Here is a 25,316-nt window from a genome sequence, read left to right on the forward strand (position 1 = left end):
AACATGCCAGCCTAGGCTGCCAGTTTCCATAGCAACCGAACTCTCAGCGCCCCCCCCTTCCTCCTCCCCCTTTGCTCTCTCTTTCCTAATGCAGCCCATGAGCTGAATACATGAACCCCGCCAGGGGGATTTAAAGGGGGCACCCCCTGTCAGTACGGAGGGGTCAGGGTCTGTGAAAGTACTTGCTGCCTGTGTCTGTGGAAGACCTTGACTGGAAGGCGCCTGTTTTCTCTTCCACACACCAAGGAAGGGAAGGAGACGGGAAGAACACAGGGGTGAGGGAATTGGAGCCAGCCAGAGGGCCAGATCCTGATCTCCCCCACCCGACAGGAGCCAGCTTTGACTGGTGGGTGGGGCCACCCACCCATGGGCGTAGGCAGGGTTTTTGTTAGGGGGAGCAGGACTTTGCTGGTGAGGCAGAACCAACATGATTGGTCAGTTAGCTAAGTATGTCTATTGTTTTACTTGACCTGGGGGGCACCTGCCCCCCCAGCTACGCCCATGCACCCACCTGAAATTCACCTGGCACTGCAGAGACCCCAAGGGACCCATTTTCATTTGTGCACATCATAGTTTGAAACCTAGCTGGGTGGGACAAAGGCATGGGGTGCAAATTCTGCTTCCAGCAGGGAGTTCCACCTTTTCATCTGCAATGTCAGGGTAGGGCAAGTGGGCATGACTTGGGTGATGCAGCCTGGTGGGGTGAATTGGGAATCCTGGTGGGCCGACTGCAGGCTGGAGGTTCGCCACTGCGGAGATAACAAGAGAAGCCATCTCAAAGGCACACTCAAAGTACACAGGGACACAAGGAGCTGATTTATGTTGACTGAGGGCTCGCCCACACTTCCACTTGCCCCTTGCCGCATGCCCAGAAAGCCCTAGTCCAAGCGGTTTCCCCCTTGCCCCACTCTTTTCCCAGGGAAAACACACTCTTTAGCTCTAAATCAGAACAAACAGCAACCCACAGAAAACCCTACTGCTGTTTGCTCCAATTGAGCACTAAAGTGCAGTTTTCTATGGGGGGAAGTAGTGGGACCAGAGGAAGTGAAAATAAGTCCTGAGAGCATTGGTCCATCATGGAACCGTAGAGTTGGAAAGGAACACAAGGGTCATCTAGTATTGTCTGCACTGACTGGCAGAGTGCCAGGAAGGCAGGGGGAGCAACAGTAGGCGGAACCAGAGCAAATAGCAGTCAGAGCCACCCCCTGATTGGTTGTAAGAAAGGAGCTGCTAGGGGTTGGCTGAGAGCACCTTGAGGATGGTGGGGCAGTGCCCCATACGCCCCAATGTTCTAGGCTCCACTGTCTAACTAGACATCAGACAGCAACTTTATGGGGGGGGGAATATACCCCAAATTCCTCTTTGTTTTGGGAAGAGGTCAGGTAGATGCCGCAGATCAGGGTTCGAGTACATACTGTACTCTGCATGCAGCTCCCAGGTTCAGTCCCCCCTATCTCCAATTTGGAGGAGGAAAGAGTCAGGTAGGAGGGGATGAGAAACGCCTTGTGCTGCCTGAGACCCCAGAGAGCCACTGCCAATCAGAGTAGACGATATTGACCTCAATGGACAAAATGAGTGTCATAGTAGAAGGCAGCTTTCAATATTATAACTGGATTGGAGTCCCAGATCCACCTCTTTGGGTCTTACCCAACACTGTGCACTTTGTCTTAGCCAAGCTGACGGGTAGCTTTCTGGACCCCACCTAGCATGTATGTTGTCATAGGTTTTCAAGCTCTCATGTAGAACCAAAGGCAGATTGAAGCACACTCTTGCCATCTTTGAAATGGGAAGGAGGTTATCCTCTACCACAGCTCCATTTTTTATTTTATTGCTCTCTCTCCCCACCCCCACCCCCCGCGCTGACACCAAAGGCTTGTTTGCAACAAACAAGCCAGCACATCCTTTCTGAGGCAATGTAGGTGCCCTTGTTTTTCACAAGAAGAGCATCTTGTCCCTGGGGTATTAGTAGATCCCTGTCTCCCTTGTTCTTTTTATTGAGTCTTTCATGTCAGGGTCTCAAAGTGGCAGCGGAAAAGCAGTAGGCATTCAGTTTGTGTTGAGCTTTTCTCCAGGAGAGAAGAATTTGCTTTTGTTCTCAAAGATCAGCTGAGATTATACTCACTTTGCAGCCTTCAGCTGTTAACAGATTCTCTACTCTGAGATGCTTTACAGCCAGTAACCTCTTTTATCCTGGAATTATCTTTGAACAATTTAGCAACCCCATGGAGGCAAAACACGGACTGGGCACTTGGTACAAATGGGCTCAACTTTCTTCCTGGTCCTGCCGCTTATCTAGCTGCCTTTCCCAGGACAAGACAAAAAGCACTTTCAACAGCAACCCATGCAGTGGCAAATCCATCTTGATCTCTCCCAATCAGATTAAAAAGTGGATGCTGTCCTTAATCAGTGACCTCACCTTAAAGCTGCCAAGTTATATTCCCTTTTGTTGCCTCCCACCTGCTTCCGTTTTGCAGATGCTTCATCTACCAAAGGAATACTCCTTGCCCATTTTCATGAGGGCTGTTGCTTCTCAAGGATTAACAAGCCTCGCACTCAGCTCTGCAGGAATCAATGGGTTGTTTCCCAATTTCCTTTTTTATAAATAGATATTTTATTGGTTTTATAATAGAACAACATTAATAAACTCCAACAAAGCCTGCAGTGTTACATGCATACACCACACCAGTCTCAGAGGAGGAGGAAAATTGAGTGGGGAGCCTGTCAAATAACAGAATCTTTGAATGCCTCATCAGTGCTTTAACTGACCATGGCATAGCCATGAGAGATCTGACATTAAATCACTTCTGTTTACACAGGTGATATATGGGAACCATACCTTGTCAAAATGTTTGTGTTTAGTTCGGCCTCTAACAACTCTTCTGTTTTGCGTTAGATGCTTGGAAAGAGTCAGATCCCAGACTTCCCTTGCCATCCTATCCCTTTGGGGTCTTTCCAATGGGAGGCGATCTCTAAATGAGTAGTGCTAAACAGCAAAGCAGTTAAGCCCTTATATGGAACCCATTTCAACTGAATCCAATTAGATGTTGGCTGCTTCAAGACATTTTGTGGATGGAATTCAGTCACATACAAACACAACATGGCATAACCTCCCTGCAAACAAATGGGTGGATCGTTCCACAAATGGATTGTCTGGAAGTGACCTGAGAATTATAAGCCTCATGCATGTGTTGCTCACATGCAACCACTTTCAGATGTGGTTGTTTTTAGAGTTATTTTATTTCTGTTTTAAAATGATCATTTTTTAAACCGTAATTGCAAATTGCCTTGGGCATTTTTCCACAGAAAGGCAGAACATGGGGTTTAATCAATAAATCACCTTCCCCTTGAGAGCCACTACTGTGTGCATGTGTACAGCTCACCATTCCCTTGATGTGCTCAACAAAATTCATGACTGATGCTTTAACGGACGCAAGCATGTGTCAGATGCTTCAAGCAACCTCAGTCAAAGCCAAATGTGGATATAACATTTAAGTGTTTGGCATGTTTCTTTCTCCTGTTACGATCTTTTATTACAAAATACAGGATGTTGTTTATCTCTGTTAACTATGGTGCACTACAGATCAGTGCTAGAGCAGAAAGGCTTCTTTCTGAAGTCTTGGAGAGCAGCTGCCAGTCCGTGTAGGCAGTACTGAGCTGGAGAGACCAATGGCCTGACTCAGTGGAAAGCAATGTGGCCATGATTCTCTACAAGAATATCATCTGGAGGTTTCAACCTTGCTCTACTTTTCACTGCTATTTTCACCTCCATCTTTCGTGGAAAGTTTTGACCAGCTAGTCGTCCACTGATGATTTTTGGGGGTGGGGGGTTGTTCTTAATGCAATGCCAGCCCCTTTAAGTGTGAAACCACTGCAGTATCTACTTGGACTGCATCTCAGTGCCTTTGGTCAGCCTGAGAAAGGAAATGTCAGTCATGTGCACATTAAATGTGACTGCTGACATCTCTGTGCACTTCGGTGATTAAAGGAGAACCAAGGTACCCACCATCCTTGAGTTGAGGAACAAAAATGTGGGTGTTTGGAATCTACATGGCTCAGGCGCAGGACGGGATATGAATAATACATACTGCCTCAAGGCCTCTTTTTGCAGCTCAGCTCTTGAGCTATCCTGATTATAAGAGGATCAGAAGTAGACAGCTCTATTTTTGCCCACAGAATAAACAATTGCTTATTATTACATAGCAGAGGTCTTGCCATTTGACACTTCATTGTCCCAAGGCAGACATGCCACAATATGCAATTGCTTATTGAAACTGGGGTTGTGGGTTGTTGTTTTTTTTCCAAAGAACGCCCCCCGCCATGACTTGCATAGAAAGATAAACTCAGCCATCATAATGTGCCAACTACAACCTAGCAGTTTGAAAGCACGTCAAAGTGCAAGTAGATAAATAGGTACCGCTCCGGTGGGGAAGGTACACAGCATTTCCGTGTGCTGCTCTGGTTCGCCAGAAGCGGCTTAGTCCTGCTGGCCACATGACCCGGAAGCTGTACACCGGCTCCCTCGGCCAATAAAGCAAAATGAGCGCCACAACCACAGTCGGCCACGACTGGACCTAATGATCAGGGGTCCCTTTACCTTTTTACTATGAAGGAAGAGAGAGGGTGGAGGGGGTTACTGGTTTGTTTGTTTTTGTTTTTATTGTGTGTTTTGCGGTTTTTATCTTGTCTTTTTATTCTGTGAACTGCTATGAGATCTACGGATGAAGGGCAAAATAAATAAATAAAATAAATAAAATAAAGTAACTAAATAAATGGTTATGATAGTTAATTAACACATGGGAAGCTGTGGGAGCTCAAGGCTGCTGAGAAATGGTGCCCTTTGGCAGGGGCAGCCCAGCTGTTAGGCCGAGTGAGGCAGCTGTCTCAAGTGGCAGAGGCTGGAGAGTGGACTGCAGCTGTGGTGAGGTGCGGAAGAGCAGAGCTAAGCAGCCCATCTGGTAGCTGCTATCCCATCACAAGTGTTGACTCATCAACAAGTCATGTTGGGCTATTTACACACCATACATTTAAAGTTTTAATGTCAAGAGTGCCAGGAATTGCAGCTCTTTGAGGGGCAGGGAAGGGGGAGAATGTAATTTGTTTTACATTTAAAGTCAAATTGATCAAATTTGCACTTTCCAAAACAATATGAGACCCGACACACAGCCTTCCTTCATATTAGTAAAAAAACAACAACTGAATACAAAAATGTATTTATTGAGACAAATTAACACCGACAGAATTACAAGCCTGGTAGATGAAGGGAACGCAGTGGATGTAGCCTACCTTGATTTCAGCAAGGCATTTGACAAGGTGCCCCATGATATTCTTGTAAAGAAGCTGGTAAAATGCGGTCTTGACTATGCTACCACTCAGTGGATTTGTAACTGGCTGACTGACCGAACCCAAAGGGTGCTCATCAATGGTTCCTCTTCATCCTGGAGAAGAGTGACTAGTGGGGTGCCACAGGGTTCTGTCTTGGGCCCGGTCTTATTCAACATCTTTATCAACGACTTGGATGATGGACTCAAGGGCATCCTGATCAAATTTGCAGATGACACCAAACTGGGAGGGGTGGCTAACACCCCAGAGGACAGGATCACACTTCAAAATGACCTTGACAGATTAGAGAACTGGGCCAAAACAAACAAGATGAATTTTAACAGGGAGAAATGTAAAGTATTGCACTTGGGCAAAAAAAAATGAGAGGCACAAATACAAGATGGGTGACACCTGGCTTGAGAGCAGTACATGTGAAAAGGATATAGGAGTCTTGGTTGACCACAATCTTGACATGAGCCAACAGTGTGACGCGGCAGCTAAAAAAGCCAATGCAATTCTGGGCTGCATCAATAGGAGTATAGCATCTAGATCAAGGGAAGTAATAGTGCCACTGTATTCTGCTCTGGTCAGACCTCACCTGGAGTACTGTGTCCAGTTCTGGGCACCACAGTTCAAGAAGGACACTGACAAACTGGAACGGGTCCAGAGGAGGGCAACCAAAATGGTCAAAGGCCTGGAAACGATGCCTTATGAGGAACGGCTAAGGGAGCTGGGCATGTTTAGCCTGGAGAAGAGGAGGTTAAGGGGTGATATGATAGCCATGTTCAAATATATAAAAGGATGTCACATAGAGGAGGGAGAAAGGTTGTTTTCTGCTGCTCCAGAGAAGCGGACACGGAGCAATGGATCCAAACTACAAGAAAGAAGATTCCACCTAAACATTAGGAAGAACTTCCTGACAGTAAGAGCTGTTCGACAGTGGAATTGGCTGCCAAGGAGTGTGGTGGAGTCTCCTTCTTTGGAGGTCTTTAAGCAGAGGCTTGACAACCATATGTCAGGAGTGCTCTGATGGTGTTTCCTGCTTGGCAGGGGGTTGGACTCGATGGCCCTTGTGGTCTCTTCCAACTCTATGATTCTATGATTCTATGACACCGAAATGCTGAATAATGTTCATGAGGTGTTTGTTGTTGTTGTTGTTAAGTGCAAATTGCTGCAGAAATGTGGAAGAAATAGAAACTGAGAGAATCGAAACCGATTATTCCCTAGGAGGAACAAATGACCGGATTCTTCTCTTGAAGGGGGAGATGTACTTTAAATGTATCGTGAGAACACAGCTTTGTCCACAAGCACAAAATAGTCTTGAGCCACCCATGGCTGAGGCTTCCCCTACTCCAAGACGAAGCCCTAGAACACTGTGCTGGGATCCGGCTTTGGAATCAGTGTTTGTCTAGGAATCGGATGAGTGCCATGGGCAAACCGCTCTCTCACCCTTCGTTCCTCATCAGCAAAATGGGGGGGATTGCTATATCCTGTGCATGTTGTTGTTGTTTAGTCATTTAGTCGTGTCTGACTCTTTGTGACCTCATGGACCAAAGCACTCCAGGCACTTCTGTCTTCCACTGCCTCCCACAGTTTGGTCAGACTCATGTTTGTAGCTTCGAGAACACTGTCCAACCATCTCGTCCTCCGTCATCCCCTTCGCCTTGTGCCCTCCATCTTTCCCAACATCAGGGTCTTTTCCCGGGAGTCTTCTCTTCTCATGAGGTGGCCAAAGTACTGGAGCCTCAGCTTCACGATCTGTCCTTCCAGTGAGCACTCAGGGCTGATTTCCTTCAGAATGGAGATATATCCTGTGCATACAACACAAGCCAAAGCACACCGCTCCCTTTCTCAGGCTGCTTACAACCTGCGTTTCAACAGCTTCCGCAATGGAGAAGGCAAAGAGAGGGGTGGGCAGGGCTAGCAAAGGATGGCCATGAGCAAGTGCAGCCCCACATGCTGCCGACCAGTTTCTGTTGGAGATGAAGGGGGCCATTGGAGCTGAGCCAAAGGGATTGTGGGATGCTCTTTAAACACTTGAGATGAGCACTTTAGAGGTTGAGCCAAAGCCTTAATGGAAAATATGTGCTATGAGAACAGTGATTTGAAAAGGGAGTGAAAGAGAGACAGCACTGTAGAGGGGGGAGGAAAGCTTTTTCGGCCCAAGGGCCACATGCCCTTCTGGGGAACCTTCTGAGGGCCACATGCCAGAAATGGGTGGGCCCAACTCTACCTTTGCACAGCAGGTAGCTTCTACACACACTCACTCCCCCCTCTGTGTCCTCCATGCAGGGTGGGGTGAAGGGGTGCCTGGGCAGAGTCCAAGGGCCAGACAGAGGGCTAGAATAGTGCTGCGCAGGATCCCAGGGGAGCACTGGAGGCAGCAAAGGAGAGAATCCCCTTTCCTGTTCAAGGGAGCTGGTGACTTTAGCTGGCTGAGGGGTTTGGAGAAGTAACAGCCATGAGCCATCGAGGGCCAAGGAGAGGGAGCAGTGGTCCGCTTAAGCAGGAGCATGTTGGAGGGTGAATAATGCACTTCCACAAAAGGGCACTATCCAAACTATTAAGTATAATTGCCCATTCATCAGAAGTGACAAAAGGAGCAGACCTCAAGCAGCTCTTTCTGAAGAAAGGATGAAAAATGTTTTATTCTGGGCTGCCTTTTTTTTAACTGGCAATGTCTTTTAGTGTCCTTTTCGAAACTATTTCCTTTTTTTAAACACACAGACATATGCTTAACTGCCTTGAGTGTACGGTAGACGTTGCCAGCCTGGCACTCTCCATATGTTCCCATCAACCCCAGTCAGCCCAGCCATACGACACTGGGACTGATGGGAGGGCAGCCGTGCTGGCTGGACCTGACGGCACTTGGGAGTCTAAAACATCTGGAGGGCACCTGGCTGACAAAGCCTGGCATAAGGTCCTTTTATAAACCTTCCCCCCCTTTAAAATAATAATAATCTCCAGCTATAAAAAATACCACTTGAAAAAGCTCCAACAGATTATAACTAAACTAAACTGAAACATTTGGCAGATTATAGCTTTCAGAAGATTTAATCCTGCCAGAGAAAACTGCTGTTGTATTCAAATGCCCTGCCAGAAGGTAGCTAAATTTGACTGCACTCAGCTGGTTTAAGAGAAAACAAAATGTTGCCAGATATAGTGAGATTTAGTATTCTAGAAAATTTCAGGCTGGGAAACAGACAATTGTTTTTCAGGACATGTTCACATGACCACTTACTCCGCATTTCCACTGCTAGTTTTTGAAACCACATTTGCATGATGTTAGCCACAATCCATATTGATGCTGCAGTTTCTTGACAAATACTTCTGTTTGATGCCTTTTTCTCAAATCAGCTTCAGCCCAACTAGAAAACTTAAGCTGCAATTTGCTTCTTAATAACGGTGTGTACATTTGAGAAAGCCCTTATGCATCTGCAGCTGAGTGCCCATGTGCCTAGGACAGTTTCATTAATTCCTCAGGGGGTGGGAGGTTGCAGGGGCAGGGAAACCAAAAGGTCATGTGTGACAGTGGAGACATCCCCACCCCTCTCTTGTGTAGAAATGCAACCTGAAACGCAGCAGAGAAAAAGACCTCCTTGTGTTTGAAGCCACAAATGTGGACATACTATAGGAGTGAGGCACATTTCTTTGGACACGCTGCCACCTTTGCTCAGGCATGTTACATAGGTTTTGAAACACTTAAAAAACTTGGCATGACTTTTTGTCATATGTAAAAGCAGGGTGTGACTGCACACATCAGTAGTGATCCTTCATCTAAACCAGGCTTCCTCAAACTTGGCCCTCCAGATGTTTTTGGCCTACAACTCCCAAGATCCCTAGCTAGCAGGACCAGTGGTCAGGGATGATGGGAATTGTAGTCTCAAAACATCTGGAGGGCCAAGGTTGAGGAAGCCTGATCTAAACTACCTTAGGAATGTTTATGAAATTATCCCCGTTTAAAGTTACCTCCAGATTTTTTTGTATTTCTAGTTGCCCGACCTTATTTGCAGGAAGGCCCTGGCGCACTGGCAACTCACAAGTGACTTCTGGATTTTGCACAGCAGCTTCACCAATCTGGTGCCCTCCACATGTTTTGGACAAAAGCATCTGCACCTCTGGCTGGCTACTGATAGGGGAAATAGAAATTTCAATACACTATGGGTTTTCCTGTTCTTCAGATTAATCAGTGGAGGTTATATTTTTGATACACATTGAGAAATTTGTTCATGGCTACTTGTTATGCCTTCATCCTGATATGACATATATTTTTATCAAAAATATCAAGGCTATGTCAAATTAATTTTTTTCAATGGCAGGCTTCTGTTCTCCTGCCTGATAATGATGCACTAGTAGGAGAAGTTGAGCCTGACAAACTTCTCTCTGGACTGAATCTGCCAAACCTACTTGTGAACAGAGTAAGAAACTCTGAGTGCTAAAGCAGCTAAACTATCTCCACAGGACACTCTCCACATCTTGAGGGGGAAAGGCCACAGCTCCCTGAAACCCCCAAGTTCAGTCCCAATTGTAGGGCAGGGAAAGTCCTCTGTCCCAAACCCTGGGGAGCTGCTGCCAGTCAGTGTAGAGAATTCTAAGCTAGATGAGCCACTGGTCTAACTCAGTATGAGACAACCTCTGACATTCCTGGGTTTCCCAAATCATCCCCTGCTCTCCCCCAAAGACACACATGCAACAGAAAGTTTTGATAGCCACATCTTTCCAAAGTGCCTTATTTATTAATAGGCCAACGTTCCCAAACCGACTGGGGCAAATTGCAGCCATTATTATACACAAGACCGGCGGATTGCTGTCCCCAAAGGGCTCAGATGGCAGGAGCTTCATGCATACGTGGGAGCGGGCCATTTTCTTTCTGCGTGGCACATGCAGAGGCATGCACATCCAAAGGACAGAATAACATGTCTATTTTTAGCAACACTCCTACATGCATAGCACCAGGGGAAAGCAGTGCCTGAATTGCTTCTTGCTGGTGTGGCATGCAGAGAGAATTTTGCTAAAAATAAGCACTGCATTACCCCTTTGTGCATACATGGAAGGCAGCATCACGGAGGGAGAACACAGGGGAGGAACACAGCCCAGTGGCTGCTGGTTGAGCACCTGCCTTGCATGTAGAAGGTCTCAGGTTCAGACCCTGGAAGCTGCTGTGTATTCTAAGCTAGGTTAGGGAATAAATTGTTTTGTTTCTCTCTCTCTCTCTCTCTCTCTCTCTTAATGCTGCCTATCTGTTTTCTGCTTCATCCCACATTTCACCATTTCTTATATAAATAAAGATTATTAAGTTGAAATCTGAGATTTTGATCAGGGGAGGAGGTGGATGCTTTTGGCAATGTGGAATTATTTTGGCAACCTCAACTCCCGCAGACACACCAGGCCAGCACAACCACAGTTCTTGCCGCTTGCTAGGTGGGGGATTCCTCCTACCCTAGAAGTGGGGAAGGAAACTGATTCAGGATGTATTCAAAGCTGAATCTAATATGCAAACTGAAACACAGCTGTGCCTCAAAAGTCTCACGAATTTGAAATTTTGTGATGCAGTTCTCCCAGAAAGAGTGCTTACAAAAAAGCATATATTAAGGGAAATAGCACACTGCATATAATATTATGTTTATCAGGGGAAGATCAACTAACATGCTGATGAATTCTCATGATGTGGGTTTTTTAAAAATGCAGAAATGTGCTGCAGAAATGTGGAGAAGTGAATTTAAGATTTGAAAAACGAGAAACTGTGAGAACTGAAATCTACAGAACCCTCCATCCCTACTCAGCCTCATCTATGTTATTATTAAAAAGTAACCTGCCAAGTGGTGAAATGGGCCTCATACCAGGTTGCAACAGAAAGAGAAAGGCTTAAGAGGACATCAACCACCTGGCCATCATCTACAAATTTACTCGCTCTCTTTGAGTGAGGAGGACCAGCAAGGGATACTTGGGAGGAAAGCCAATTTGTGATGAGATGAGTAACAGCGATGGGTTAAAAAGTTTTCAGTCCAAGAGCAGTCACTTCATGAAGAGCTCAGTATCAACCCCACGCAGCGCAGAGGGCCACCCTTGGAAGGATCCAGCCATTTTCCCATGGTGATTCCTGCAAGTGAAAAACATGAGAATGGTTTGGATGAGGGGCTCTATAGGCAGACAGGCCTAATTGATTTTAGCAGAGTTCTGAAAGGCATCGGGAATCTCAGTCGGAAACTCCAGCTGCATTATTTGAGGATGCTTGACATGACTGCTGCCATTTAACAGGTTAAGGTGGAGAGAAGCTGGTCCTAAAGGTTCTGTGTGCTTATCTGTTCCCTAGACAGCAAAATGGCCCTCGCCCTCACTTTCATCTGTTGTACTATTAACAGAAGGGAGAAAAACTAGTTTGTTATAGGGTTGGAGGGATTGTTATAGGATTGGATGATGCCAGTGGGTCCCTTACTGGCCGGTGAGGTTTGGAATCCAGTAGAAAAACCTACTTACTGAGTAGCTGTCAAAGTCGGAAAGCAGAGAGGATCTTATTATGAGAACTTTGCTGGTTAAATTTGTTACAATTTGCTATAACCCGTTAAAACTTGGATACAAAATGGCGAAAACATGGATAACAATCGGACTTTTGGACTAGAGAAAACAAAGTTACAACAATCCCCCTAGAGGAGTTTCGGGACATTACAAAGATGGTCGTAAGTGGAAAAATACCATTGGAATTTTACAGGACTGGTTATCTTCTGGGAAAGCTGCAAAACGGAAATAATATTTTGTCTACAGGGTGTTCAGCTAAAGGAGACAATAGAATTTTCTATTGAAGAAAGGAAGGGACTGAACGCAAGTTTTTGTTCCTGAATAACAATAATCCCTGCAGAGTTACTAAACTTCTGAATTAGAACGTTTCAGCAGCGGAACAAGAGGAAATTGGACTACAACTTGGAAAGAACAATGGGGGGAGTTTTATTAAAGATTTGAAGTTAAATGTCTTAAAAAATAACTATAAAAAGAAAAAGCCAGCAAGGAGTTGGGGGAAATAGGTGATTTATGGACTTTAAGAATTCCAGGCAGATAACATGGTTTGGTGGTCAGGGGGAAATTAAACCGGGGACAGGGGGGGGAGAACTAAAATCCAAAGGCTTGTCAACTTTTTTTTTTCTGAACTGGCTCTTTTTCACCTATTATACTTTTTATTTCTTATTTCTTATATTTCTATTGTGTGGGGTGTCCTTATTTTTAAAAAAATAGGGAAATTGTGGAATGAAAATGGGGTGGGCCCTGGGGAGAGAACTTTTGTTTTTTATTAAGGGTATTGATGAGGAGTGTATAAATTTTAAATTCGAATAATGGTTTAAACAAATTAAGTTTTAATTAGAACTGAGAGCTTGTGGAGCCAACAATATGAAAGGGGAATATGGTAGGGGTGGGGGAAGGGGGGAGTCCCGGAAAGTGGATCTATGAAAATAAGGCTTTGAATGTATTTTAATCTTTACTTTCTGTATCTTTGAAAATCTTAATAAATATCATTTAAAAAAAAAAAGAAAAACCTACTTACTGGTCAAACCAATTCCTATGTAAAGTTAATGACCTTAGCCACTCAGCGAGGTACTGTCACATCAGCAGTTTAGTGTAAGCCTTGCTGGCATAGAGATAAATAGGTGGGCTTTTCCCACCTCACCTGGCTGGAACAATAGGGCAAGTGGGGCCGTGTCTGTGTTTTGGCTGAACTGAAAGGAGACACAGAGCAACTTGACTTGAGAGGGTTGAATGTGCAGGGGGGGGGTGTGCAGGGGGCGGCTCCAATGTCAGTTGCCTTTCTCTAAAACCAAGGCTTGTCTTTGTGGAAGAAGGGAAATTCCTAGCTAGGTCACAAAAAAGGCAGGAGGTCACAAAAAAGGCAGGAGAGGGACTCCTGCCAATAAATCCGTAATGGGGAAGCAAGATCTGTTGGGGTATTACTGCTGCGCGCCCCTCCATCCTATGCTCATGTTGTGTATGTGTTTAAATAAAACAATATATTCTAAATACATCACAATCTCCATTGACCCTCATTCCAAGGAAAATAAACCTCAGGAACACCTGGTAGAGTCTCTTGCCATTCAGAGATTCAGTGAGCACAGTATTTTAGTTTTATCTACAGGAATCTGAGGCACTTCCAAATGCCTAGAAAGGAGCAAGGAAAGTATTTAAGCAGTAATTATTACCTTGGTGCCATTTTTGTAATTTTAAGAGCTTAACCTGGGAAAGCTGAGTGTTGTCAAAGAGCACTTGGTGGCTCTGAGATTCTCACACTAGCAAAGGTGCTCAGAAGTTTTGTTCTCTGAGCTATTGTGGCAACTTTGCACTTGATGATTCTGTGGCAGAAAGAGGGAAGGACGTGCGCATGAGCAGCCCAGGGGTCACAGATCCCCAGAGAACGCACATCTCTCTCACCTGGATATCCGAACACATGGAGTTGCTTACAGTCGCAGAGATGTGACGCGTGGGATATGGAAGGGGTAAGTTTCCTCTGATCCAGTAGAGCTAGACACAACATGGGGGAAAAACACAAATGAGAGGTTTGGGGAGAAGTGACAATACAAATTTGTGAAGCTATTTCACCTCATTAGCTTGTTTTGGGGAAGGTAGGATGTTTATTATGGCCAACTAAGAATTACTCCCAAATTGCAAACCACAGCCTCAATACAATAGATTATGAAGGGCAATGACAGGTAACAATAACATGAGGAAACAATAACATGAGGAAAAAAGTGACATTTCAAATTTGCCACCTGCTCATTTCCTCAAGAAGAAAATACTCACAAGGGTCTCCAAAGACTAGCCTGGAAACAGCCTCATGAGAAGATAATTTACAGTGGTACCTCGGGTTAAGTACTTAATTCGTTCCAGAGGTCCGTACTTAACCTGAAACTGTTCTTAACCTGAAGCACTACTTTAGCTAATGGGGCCTGGAGCACGATTTCTGTTCTCATCCTGAAGCAAAGTTCTTAACCTGAAGCACTATTTCTGGGTTAGCGGAGTTTGTAACCTGAAGCGTATGTAACCTGAAGCGTATGTAACCCGAGGTACCACTGTATACTGCATTGACTTGCATGACGGTCTCCACCTAAGTGGAGTTACAGAGGCAACACCGACCTTTAAAAGGGACGGTAGAACACCTGTCATGTAAAAGGTTTGAAGGCTAATAAAACAGGTATTGATTAAAAAGGTTAAATAAGGCCATGGGATATGTGGCAACAGGCTGACATATGTGGCTCTTATAAATCAATGACTTTTATTCTCTGTTTAACAGAGTGGGAGGAAACACTGTGGGTGTCCATAAGGCCTCTGGACCTGATGGGTCATTCACAGGGTGCTGGATTGTGGTCCCTGCTCCCAATTTCACCCTGCAGGCCCCTTGCCCCTGCGCCCTTCACAGCATCTAACTGAGCTACAGCCGTGCTGGATAATACGGTTTTATGGCTGCTATTACTGTGCTTTTATCTTTTCTTCTCCATGCTGTTTCATTGTTGGCGGTCACCCAGGGGGTTGTACAGAAAGGCTGGTGTGCAAATTATCTAATAAGCAGATGAATTGAATTGAATGTGAAGGCCGCCCCCAAGGCCCACCCCACTTACACTAATCGGTGCCGGATGGGACGAAAGTGCTTGGTGGTCTTGATGGCGAAGAAGATGCTGGGGAGGAGGAAGAAGGCGCAGCAGCCCAGGCTGAACCAGAAGGCATTCTGGGGGAGGAAGCACAGAGAGACAAACCCTGGTGATGGGCTCCATCCTCTGGGAAGACATGGACGCCATGGCTGGCAGATCGCCAAATGAAAAGTTTACTTTCATACAGTATTTCGTTCCTTCATAAAATTCATATACCCTTTGGCTGTCAAGAGAAACCTCAAAGTGGCTTACAAAACAAATAGAACAGTAAAATTGTCAGTATAAACTGTTGAAAGCAGCTGTTTAAAGCATTAAAAAAAAATCAGTGTCAATGATAAGCTAAAATCAGATTAAAACACACTACTTCTGCTGCCAGAATGTCTGGATAAAGGTAAAGGTAAATGTAATGGTTCAAGGGGTTGCTCGTGCGTAAGCCGGTGCCCACACCTGGCTGGGTTGCCTGAGTGAACCTTTTCTGTCCGGACAGCCACTCACCCGTGGCAGAATCCATCAGTGGGCGTTTCTTAAACTTCTTCCAGCATAGAAGTTCTTTCACGCCCAGTCGCTTCCTACTTTCCCTGCGCGGAAGCCTTCTGCGCAAGGAAGGCGTAGGCAGCGGAGGACCCTTCCTCCCCCCACTGGTCCCAGGCAAGGAGTCCTGTGACTCCCTCTCAGATTCCCCCATCTGCCCCCCTTCTCCACTGGAGCTGAGCTGATTCCCTTCCCCAGAAGATGGGCTGCCTCTCCCTGGGATCCCTCTGGAGGTCTCTCTCTCCCTCCGGCACTGATGGCAGTTCCCTGACAGTAAAGGTACCCCTGACCGTTAGGTCCAGTCTCAGACGACTCTGGGGTTGCGTGCTCATCTCGCTCTATAGGCCGAGGGAGCCGGCGTTTGTCCACAGACAGCTTCCAGGTCATGTGGCCAGCAGGACTAAGCCGCTTCTGGCGAACCAAAGCAGCACATGGAAACCCCGTTTACCTTCCCGCCGGAGCGGTACCTATTTATCTACTTGGATGTGCTTTTGAACTGCTAGGTGGGCAGGAGCTGGGACCAAACAGCGGGAACTCACCCCGTCGCGGAGATTCAAACCGCCAACCTACTGATCAGCAAGCCCTAGGCTCTGTGGTTTAGACGACAGTGCCACCCACGTCCTAGAATGTCTGGATAGGTGTCCCTAAAGAAAAAAGGGCTCTGCCACACTGAAAGATCGATTTTTTGCAACTGTGTAAGGAGTATTATGTGGAACCTGAAATGGTGGCAGTTCCACAGATTGAAGCAGGTGCATGTGGGGGAAAGGCAATCTCGCAGGTAAACTGCTTTCAAGTGGTTAAGGGATTTCTATACTAGCACACTGAATCCGTAAGCAGTGCAGGTCTCTGAGCAGAGGCGTTAGATGCTGAGAGAGACTCCCTGCTGTCAGCCATAATGCTCCAACTCGGCTAATTTCTACACACACCCTTCCCTATAACAAATGTTCAAGACCATACACAGTCTGACCACTGTGCGAGCTTTGTGCAAGTCTCCCAAATGCTGCTCATGTACATTCCTGGTTCCCACAGGTTTGCGCACTCTGCGCAGATTCAATCAAAGCAGGGAATCTGCCCTGATGAAGGCTGTCCATTGCCACCTTCTTTGGAAAACAATAGCAATAGTGAGTCAGGCTAGGGCTTTGCCAGGAGTGGCTGCAGCCCCTGCTTGGGAGTCCAGAGGATGTGGGGGCCTAATCCTGGCATGCCTGCAGAGGGTCCTTAGCCCTGTCCTTACCTGCCCTGTCACAACCTCATAGGCCAGGCGGGGAGGCCTGATTAGCCACACCCTGGATCTGAGAAAACACATCAAGCAAAAGGCAAAGAGGAAGAGGGCCAGCAAATTTTAGACAGTAGAAGAACTATCTGGAGCACTTACCCAGGGATCTGCAATACGATCACACAAGATCACCCGGCCATTGTCTAGAGCAGTGGAGAAGGGTTTGCATGATGCAACATCCTCCGTTAGCTGGAACAGAAAAGGAGAATTGCTTGCGCACATCACAACTTGTTCACAGGGTGCTTCCAGACTGTCACTATTTTGGGGCAGGATTCAGTCACATACTGACAAATTCAGCTTGCACTATTAAAGTTGTTATTCTTGTACAACAAACCTGTCCCTCCCCCCCCAAAAAAGCACACCTGGATATTTGCGCTAAGGAAAATGAGGGCATAATGCACTGGAGAGTGAGGGATAACAATTGCTTGTTGAAGCATCCTATAACTCACAAACAAATTGTAATCACTGCTTTAAAAACAGGTCACCTGGAATGGAAGTGGCCAGAGACAGAATACAGGTGAGTAGATTTCTTACACTCTTTTTTCACCAAAACTCAGAAACTGCTTACCAGGTGAAGCAGATCCACTAACACCAGCTTCCCAGCAGGTGGGTCCTTGTTGCTTATCAGGAGGCAAAGGGGAAGAGGCGAGGCAGCAGGGTGGTTGCAGTGGTGCAAACACATGGCATAACCAATCTGGTGCTCCTGTTGGTGTGTTAGCACTGCGCTAATCTCCCTACCACCTCACCCCTATCTCTACTGCTAAGCAGCCCACCTACTTCTGCCTAAACTACAACTTGAGACTTGGTGAATTAATTAAAAATCTCAATTAATGAACAACTGGCATTTGCAAGCCTCCAATAAGTCACAGAGGCCTCCATGCAGGCAATTTCTTTCCTGAATTATGCTGGCTTCATCCAGCTGACCCTTTCACTTATACACGACTTTCCCTTCTTCTGCCCTCGTGATGCATTTCCCACAACAGACATCTTGCCCTTCTAATACACCTGATCAACACCCCACCCCAAGGCAAGGTTTGTCCAGTAGTCGCTGCCACTTTGGTTCAGCACCATCTCACTCCTGAGGCACCACTTGGGTCCAGAAGAATCTCATACTTACCACACTCCTCAGCCATTTCAGGTACTGCGAGATGTACCCCACCTCTTTTCTTACAAAGCAATCTAGCTCCTGGAGGAGAAAGGAGGTGCAGGTTGAAGGACTCCAACCAGTGCTTCTCAAGAGGGTAATCAGAGATGCCCCACCCTGTTCCTCCACCAATGAATGCATTATCTTCCAAATTGAAGATTGCTCCTACACAAAAATTATGCTGCAAATATATGTTGTTAGCTAGGTTGCATTTCACATTTATTGGAAGCAGACTGCATGTGTTGCCCATTTGCAAAAAGTGTTTTAACACAGACCCAGCATTAGACCTAGGTTCAAATCCCCTTTCAGCCATCCGTTCACTGAATGGCCTTGGACAAGTCACTCGGCTGCTTCTGTGGGGCAGCTGACATGCACCTGGCAGCTCCAAGTGCTGCTTCATGGAGCCCATGTGTGCTTTGAGAACACACAGCATATAGCTTTGGTCAGTCCTGGTTTCTTCTGCCTCTAATGCACACACATTTCCTACAAACATCCAACTGACTTTCTGTTTTTCTTCCTTGAGAAAACTTCTAGAAACCTAACTTTCCTCTTGCTTTCCAACCTTGCATTTTTATTATTCTCTTCCACCTTGTCTCACTTCCCTTTCTTCCATTCAGGGGGAGGTTTCAACGGTGGTCACCCTTGCTGTCACCAACACCTTTGCCGCTTCCCTCCCATTCTCCCCTTCCTTGTGTTTCTGGTCCTGGACTGAGAGCTTTTGTGGCAGGGTCTATGAATATAACAGGCCTCCTCCCATCTAGTAGGGAGGCACAAATTTCAGTTGCTTTCACTTTCTCACCTTTGCAGTCATATATTCAATTCTTGTAGCATCAGTTTACCATTAAAAAAAGGTCAATGTTAAAAAATCATTTTACTGTGAATTTATCCCAAAATACATATTTTTGCAACACAGCTTTCAGTAATATAATACATTTTTATGTTATTTTTGCTACCAGGCATGTTCATGCACTTTACCCTGGTATATGCCTTTCTGTAGAAATTACTTGGCTGGAGAACTGCATTACAAAATTTAGAAAAATGCTGATTTTGGTGGGTGTCTTGTTTCTGAAGCCACCAGTTAGGCAAGCTCAATTTCAAGTTTCTCTCCTACCATCTAATCCAGTAGTCTTCCCCACAGTGGCTAATTCAATGGCTTCACAAGCAGGATATGCTGGTGCCATTCAGAAGTGTGCAGCGCCTGATGTACGACATGTTTCCTGCTCACTTGACCTAACTTGCTGCAGAATGTCATTTGTGCCTCCTGGAACAATGACATGTGGAGCAGCAGCCCTCTGGCTGAAGACAGACGTACCATTTCAACAGCAAAGGAGGTAAATTGATAGCACCGCTGCTGCTCTTGCACACCAGTGCACACCTATATTTCACCCTCTGTTACAGCCACAAAATATGCTGAATAATGCCATCACCTCTCCTTCTACTCACCTGCCTTAGGATTTTCCGAGTCTGTATGGGGAACATCTTCTCAATAAGGCCAATCTGAGACTCGGTATTGTTTATCTGAGCCTGTTGGGGAAGCAGGGAGAAAGTTTAGCAATATGGGGGGTGCTGACAGATGATAAGAGCATCACAAAAGGTTGCTGGACCAGGTCAATAGCGCACCTAGTCCAGCATCCTGTTTCCACAGTGGCCACCCACATGCCTGTGGGAAACCTGCAAATAGGACCCAAGCACAAGGCATTCTCTCCTTCTATGGTTTCCTGCAACTGGTATTCAGAAACATTGCTTTGTATGATGTACAAAGCCATTGACAGGCCTCCCCTCCATGAATCAGGCTGAAACTAGAAGTGACAAGGAGCACAGGGCAGCTGCTGAAAGTGACAACCTCTTGCAGTTTCTTCCTCGGTTCCCTCCAATGCATCCTTTGCTAACCTGGTGCCTCCAGATGTCCTCTAAAGCACCTGAAGGGTGCCAGGTTGGCAAAGGCAGGTGTGGATCATCATGCCTGCTGGTTGCACATGTTTGTGTTTCACGGTCACAAGCCATCACCACCCACACTAATACAGCAAAAAAACAAGCATAGTAGAACCCCAGCACACATGACAGTCTACACATGGGCTTCACACTATTTTGTAGCAAGAAAGTCTTTCTTTGTAGAAAATGCATATTGTATTTGACATATACATGAAGGAAATGAAGAACCTTTTCTTTTATCGAAAGGAGTTTCCTATCTCTGTAATTATGGTTCAATACCCCCAAGCAACCTTTCCAGTTGGTGCATAATTTTGCAAGATGCTGGTGGTGGAATTTAGATTACACTTCATTACCCTGTTACAGTCACAATCCTTGAAAGATGAAGTTACAGAATGAGCTTGCTGAAATCCCTCAGTGGTGAATTAAATAGAAGCAAGGGCTTCTAATGAAGAGTAAAATAGGGACTGCACGCTGCTTAGAAAGATACCCAGAACTTGAAGAGTTCCTTTCAATAGGGTTTTAATACGTAAGGTGGCGATGGTATGGATAATACACGTGCAAAGCCCAGTTTGCTGGTTATTGAAGATACTAGAAGGAAGAAAAGAAGCAGGAAGAAAAGATACAATGTCTACAAAATTTGGAAATTAGGAACCAACAAAAAGCATAAGCAATTTATGCTAAAGGTGATGGTGGGTATGTTTTTGAGCACAATTCAAAGTGTTGGTGCTGACCTTTAAAGCCCTAAACAGCCTCGGTCCAGTATACCTGAAGGAGCGTCTCCACCCCCATCATTCTGCCCGGACACTGAGGTCCAGTGCCAAGGGCCTTCTGATGGTTCCCTCACTGCGAGAAGCCCAAGTTACAGGGAACCAGGCAGAGGGCCTTCTCGGAGTGGCACCCTCTCTGTGGAACGCCCTCCCACCAGATGTCAAAGAGAACAACAACTACCAGACTTTTAGAAGACATCTGAAGGCAGCCCTGTTTAGGGAAGCCTTTAATGTTTAACAGACCACTGTATTTTAAATTTGTTGGAAGCCACACCCAGCCAGATGGGTGGGGTAATAATAATAATAATAATAATAATAATAATAATAATAATATTACAAACCCCTTGGCCATTAATAAATTTACCAGAGCTGCAATCTTAAACACACTTGCTAGGGAGTAATTCCCACTGCACTCAGTGTGTATTGCTTATGAGTAAACCTGCTCCAGATTGCCCAATAGGGTTGCCAGTTTTAATTAATTTAATTAGTAGATAAACTAATTAGAAATGGGATCACAGATTAAATTTGTCTCAGCTCCACAAGTGACTGTGTCTGTCTGAAATTGCAGGGCAGGCAGCTGCTTAGGGAACACAGGCACTCTGGACACATCGACTGTCTTCCGAATGTCAGCATTTTGTGGGACAGATTCAAGCGCATGCCAAATACATAGGTTAGTGCAATTAAAGAGACATGTTGACATGTTGTCCAAGTATCAGCAAATCTACTTTAAAACAATACAAACATTTTGCAATTGAGAAAGCTATGGTGAAACACATTGAAAAGTGCGAGATGAACAAACGGAAAGACTTGTAAACAACTTGTGAGCACATCAAGAAAAATGCAGGAAGGATGCTCATTGAAGTGCCATATAACCTTCCTACAAATAAATCAGAATAAATGCTTGTTGTAGCTAAACTCCACATAAACTTTGTGCAAGTAGAGCTGGATGAATGCTCAATAAACCAATTGCCTGGAGAATTCCACTGTTTTTCTCCTTGCTGCACAAGATTTGTTGAAGAAGAAACTTAAGGGTGGATATTCTTTCCAGTTTACATTTAAAACTATACTAAAATGTGTATTTCAAGAAAAAGGTTACTTCCAGACAACCATTCTGATCTGTTTGTGGGCAGATTAGGTAATGTTTCATCAAGCAAGTGCTATCTCACACTTCCCAGTGCATTCCCCCGTCACTTTCCTTATGGCAAACACACACATCTTTTGGGAAAGACAGCCCAATCAGCTGTAATTGCACAACTGGAACTTGCTGGCATGCAACCGAGACCAACACCACCACCTCGGAAATAGTGACAGTCTGGAAGTGACCAAAGGCTATGCAGCTTCTCTTCTACTAATAAGAACTACAGGCAGCAGAAGCGGATAGTGCAGCGTTGAAAAGACAATATGTTGCATTTTTTCAATCTGGTCACCCACAATACTGATGTTAATTTTTTTCTGAACTCATTCAGGTTCTGGTGTGTTGGTTCTAATAGGATTATTCTAATATTTCTGAATCCCAAATAGACAAATAAAAAGAAAAAAGAGGAAGTCTTGTGTTTAAATTTGCAAGCTGACTCACATTTACAGAAAAGCAAGGTCCTTCAAGCAACCTCAAAAAGAATATATCTGGAGGTTTCAGAAACATGCTAATATATATTATGCATTATATAAATAAACAGATTCAAACTACCGGGGACATACTAGAATAGCGCAGACCTGGAGAATTCTCTTGGAGAATGAGTTTTAGCACCCCAAAGAACCCCATTCCAGCTATATAACCCGTAATAATACCTGGAAGCCAGGTCCCAGCGTTGATAAGTAATTGACACTTTCTTTCAGCTTTGCCTATAAGAAAATGAACAGGTGAGTCGTACCCCATAGAAGAACCATTCCCCTCATGATCTGTTGCTTTTCCCTCTACCCAGAACTCTCACTTTCACCTTACGTAAAACCAAATTTGCAGCCTACAATTTGGAGACTTTCCACATCTAGAAGTCATGTGGGCCAAAGCCACATCGTGTGGCTTAGAGATATGACTGGCTTACAAATGAAGCAAAACAAGTTTTTTTGAGAAGCGTGAACTGTCTCAGGCAAAACTTCTGAGGAATTTTAAGACTAAATAAATGTTTCAAGGGAGTTCAGCACATTCCTAGGCTTTTATTTAAAGTCTCTAACCTGCCTATTGCAAACCCTCCAAGTGTCCCTATTTTCCAGAGACGGTCCCGGAATTACAGAAGCCATCCTGGTTTCTGATTTGATCCCAGAATGTCCCAGTTTTGCTTTTTCCTCCCCTCCACATCTTGGAGAACAAAGTGGTGGAGAGATCAGGATCCCCATCCCTGTCCTTTTTTGGAAACAGGAGCCTTTGCTGCATGCTTGTGTGTATGTAGGTGCAAAAATGGACTCTTGTTTATACTGAAAATAAAATACCTGCACCAAATGAAGGAAATTTTGGCACTGGCAAACATAGCCCTTCCTATAATTTTTGAAGGAAAATGTACCCAATCCACTTTAGATTCTTCAATTGCAATGCTTCAGCAGCCAGCCATTTTTTAGGATATGTGTGGAATGTTTATTCCTATATTGTAAATGGAGCCTTACACTGTCTACTCAGAAGTAAGTCCCATTGTATTCAATTGAGCTTACTCCCAGGTGACTGGGTGGGTAAAGACTGTGCAGTGCAGCCTTACACTGCAATCCTTTTTACTCAGAAGTAAGTCCCACTAGGTTCAGGAGGATTTACTCTCTGGTATGTTCCTGGTCAGTCTCACAGTTTTCATTATTATTACAGTGGTACCTCGGGTTAAGAACTTAATTCGTTCAGGAGGTCTGTTCTTAACCTGAAACTGTTCTTCACCGGAAGCACCACTTTAGCTAATGGGGCCTCCTGCTGCCACCAGAGCATGATTTCTGTTCTCATCCTGAAACAAAGTTCTTAACCTGAGATATTATTTCTGGGTTAGCGGAGTCTGTAACCTGAAGCATATGTAACCTGAAGCGTATGTAACCCGAGGTACCACTGTATTCCTTTTCCCTGACAGGGACTCAAGGCACCCTACAGTTAAAATTTTAATTCATTGCCTTTATCTGTTGAAGGTGTTGCACATGATACCTTCCCTCACACATTTTTTCTTTACAACAATCCTTTGAAGTAGGTTGGCTCAAGGTGACCAATGTAGACGTGTATAGGATATCTATGTGTGCAGTGAGATCAAACAGGGGAGAAGCTTCCTGATGTAGTATAGGATGTCCCTATGTGCATCAGATAAATGTTGGAGTGTATGCTGTTGACCTATAGCCAGTGTGGTGCAGTGGTTAGAGTGTTGGACTAAAACCTAGGAGACCAGGGTTCAAATCCTCACTCAGCCATGAAGCTCACAGGGTGACCTTGGGCCAGTCGGTGCCTCACAGCCGAGCCTACCTCACAGGGTGTTGTGCGGATTAAATGTGGAGGAGAACCAGGTGTGCCACCCTGAGCTCCATGGAGAAGCAGGTGGGATATAAATGCAATGAAAATAGCCAGTGCTCACCTGTACTAGGCTGACAATGATAAAAGCAACAATGAAGAAGCTACAAATATTTGCTAAAGCTAAATTTGCAGCAAACATGGGGCAGTGGCAGCGGGAGTGTAATCAAGTAAACTGTTGAGGAATTTCAAGGAAGGCTGAAAAAGATTCAGTTCAGGGGTTCAGCACATCCTCAGCTTGAAGCCTGAAAACCGAGGACGTCTTCAGCAGGGGCCCAGGGTGGGGTTCTCTTCTGTGACATGTTGTACTTACCACAAGGTCCTCCATTGTGAGGACCTTCGTATTCTGAATTTCCTTGAGCTTCCGAGCTTCCTCAGTGAGTCGTTCTAACAGGGCTCTGTCGTTCTGCAGGGAACACCAATAGTTCAGATTGGATAGAGGGCAAGGGTGCTTGGGGAAGTGGGGTAAAAAACTTAAACTGCCATCTTTATCAGGCCTCCCCTCCAGTCTTCTCATCTTTCTGCACCCATAGCAAACTACAGTTCCCAGTATTCTTGGGGGGAAGTCGTAACTGCTTAAAGTGTTGAAATATTGCTTTAAAGGTCCAGAGCAGATGAGGCCTCAGTGAAGCTGAGGATACCTACCTGAACCCTGCTAAGTCTCTCAAGTTCCCCTGCCAAATCTTGAATGTTTGTCCTCACCACAGGGTTGTGCATCTAGGAAAAAAGAGTAGCAGTAAGAGTAACACTTAGCATTGCTATAGCATTATTTTCAAGTATTCAAAGCATCCCCAAATAATATTCTCAGCAACTGATGGAAGAAACAAGAGACACATGATAAGAAAGGACCAAGAGGTTAAAGGTATACAAGTGGGAGTTAAACAGTATAAACTGAAAGCATTTGCTGATGATTTAGTATTGACCTTACAGGAGCCAGAATCCAGTACAAAAAGAGTATTGGAACTGATTCAAGAATTTGGACAAGTAGCAGGTTTTAAGCTGAATAAGACGAAAACTAAGGTTTTAGAGAAAAATTTAACTGTGAATGAGAGAGAGAAGTTTCAGGAAGAGACAGGACTAACATTGGTTAAGAAAGTGAAATATTTAGGGGTTAACATGACTGCCAAAAATGTGAATCTATTTAAGGATAATTATGAAAAATGTTGGATAGAAGTGAAAAAGGATCTAGAAATATGGTCAAATTTGAAATTATCATTGTTAGGCCGAATTGCTGTGATAAAAATGAATGTGCTGCCAA

At 45.0% G+C, this 25,316-nt stretch overlaps 1 protein-coding gene across 1 annotated transcript in view; it reads right to left on the reverse strand.

Annotated features, from left to right (window-relative positions):
• Window positions 1-10,019: 10,019 nt before the first annotated feature.
• Window positions 10,020-25,316, reverse strand: part of PROM2 (prominin 2) — a 46,405-nt gene continuing 31,108 nt past the window's right edge. Inside the window, exons 16-24 of the mRNA XM_081017347.1 lie at window positions 24,704-24,775; window positions 24,372-24,464; window positions 22,384-22,437; window positions 19,340-19,420; window positions 17,870-17,938; window positions 16,852-16,941; window positions 14,916-15,022; window positions 13,732-13,821; window positions 10,020-11,419 (exon numbers count right to left, since the gene is read on the reverse strand). Coding sequence (XP_080873473.1) covers window positions 13,758-13,821; window positions 14,916-15,022; window positions 16,852-16,941; window positions 17,870-17,938; window positions 19,340-19,420; window positions 22,384-22,437; window positions 24,372-24,464; window positions 24,704-24,775 — 630 coding nt within the window. The 3' untranslated portion in view covers window positions 10,020-11,419; window positions 13,732-13,757. The remainder of the gene's footprint in view (window positions 11,420-13,731; window positions 13,822-14,915; window positions 15,023-16,851; window positions 16,942-17,869; window positions 17,939-19,339; window positions 19,421-22,383; window positions 22,438-24,371; window positions 24,465-24,703; window positions 24,776-25,316) is intronic.

The sequence above is a fragment of the Podarcis pityusensis genome (assembly GCF_964106645.2).
Source record: "Podarcis pityusensis genome assembly, chromosome: 8".
Lineage (NCBI taxonomy): Eukaryota > Metazoa > Chordata > Lepidosauria > Squamata > Lacertidae > Podarcis > Podarcis pityusensis.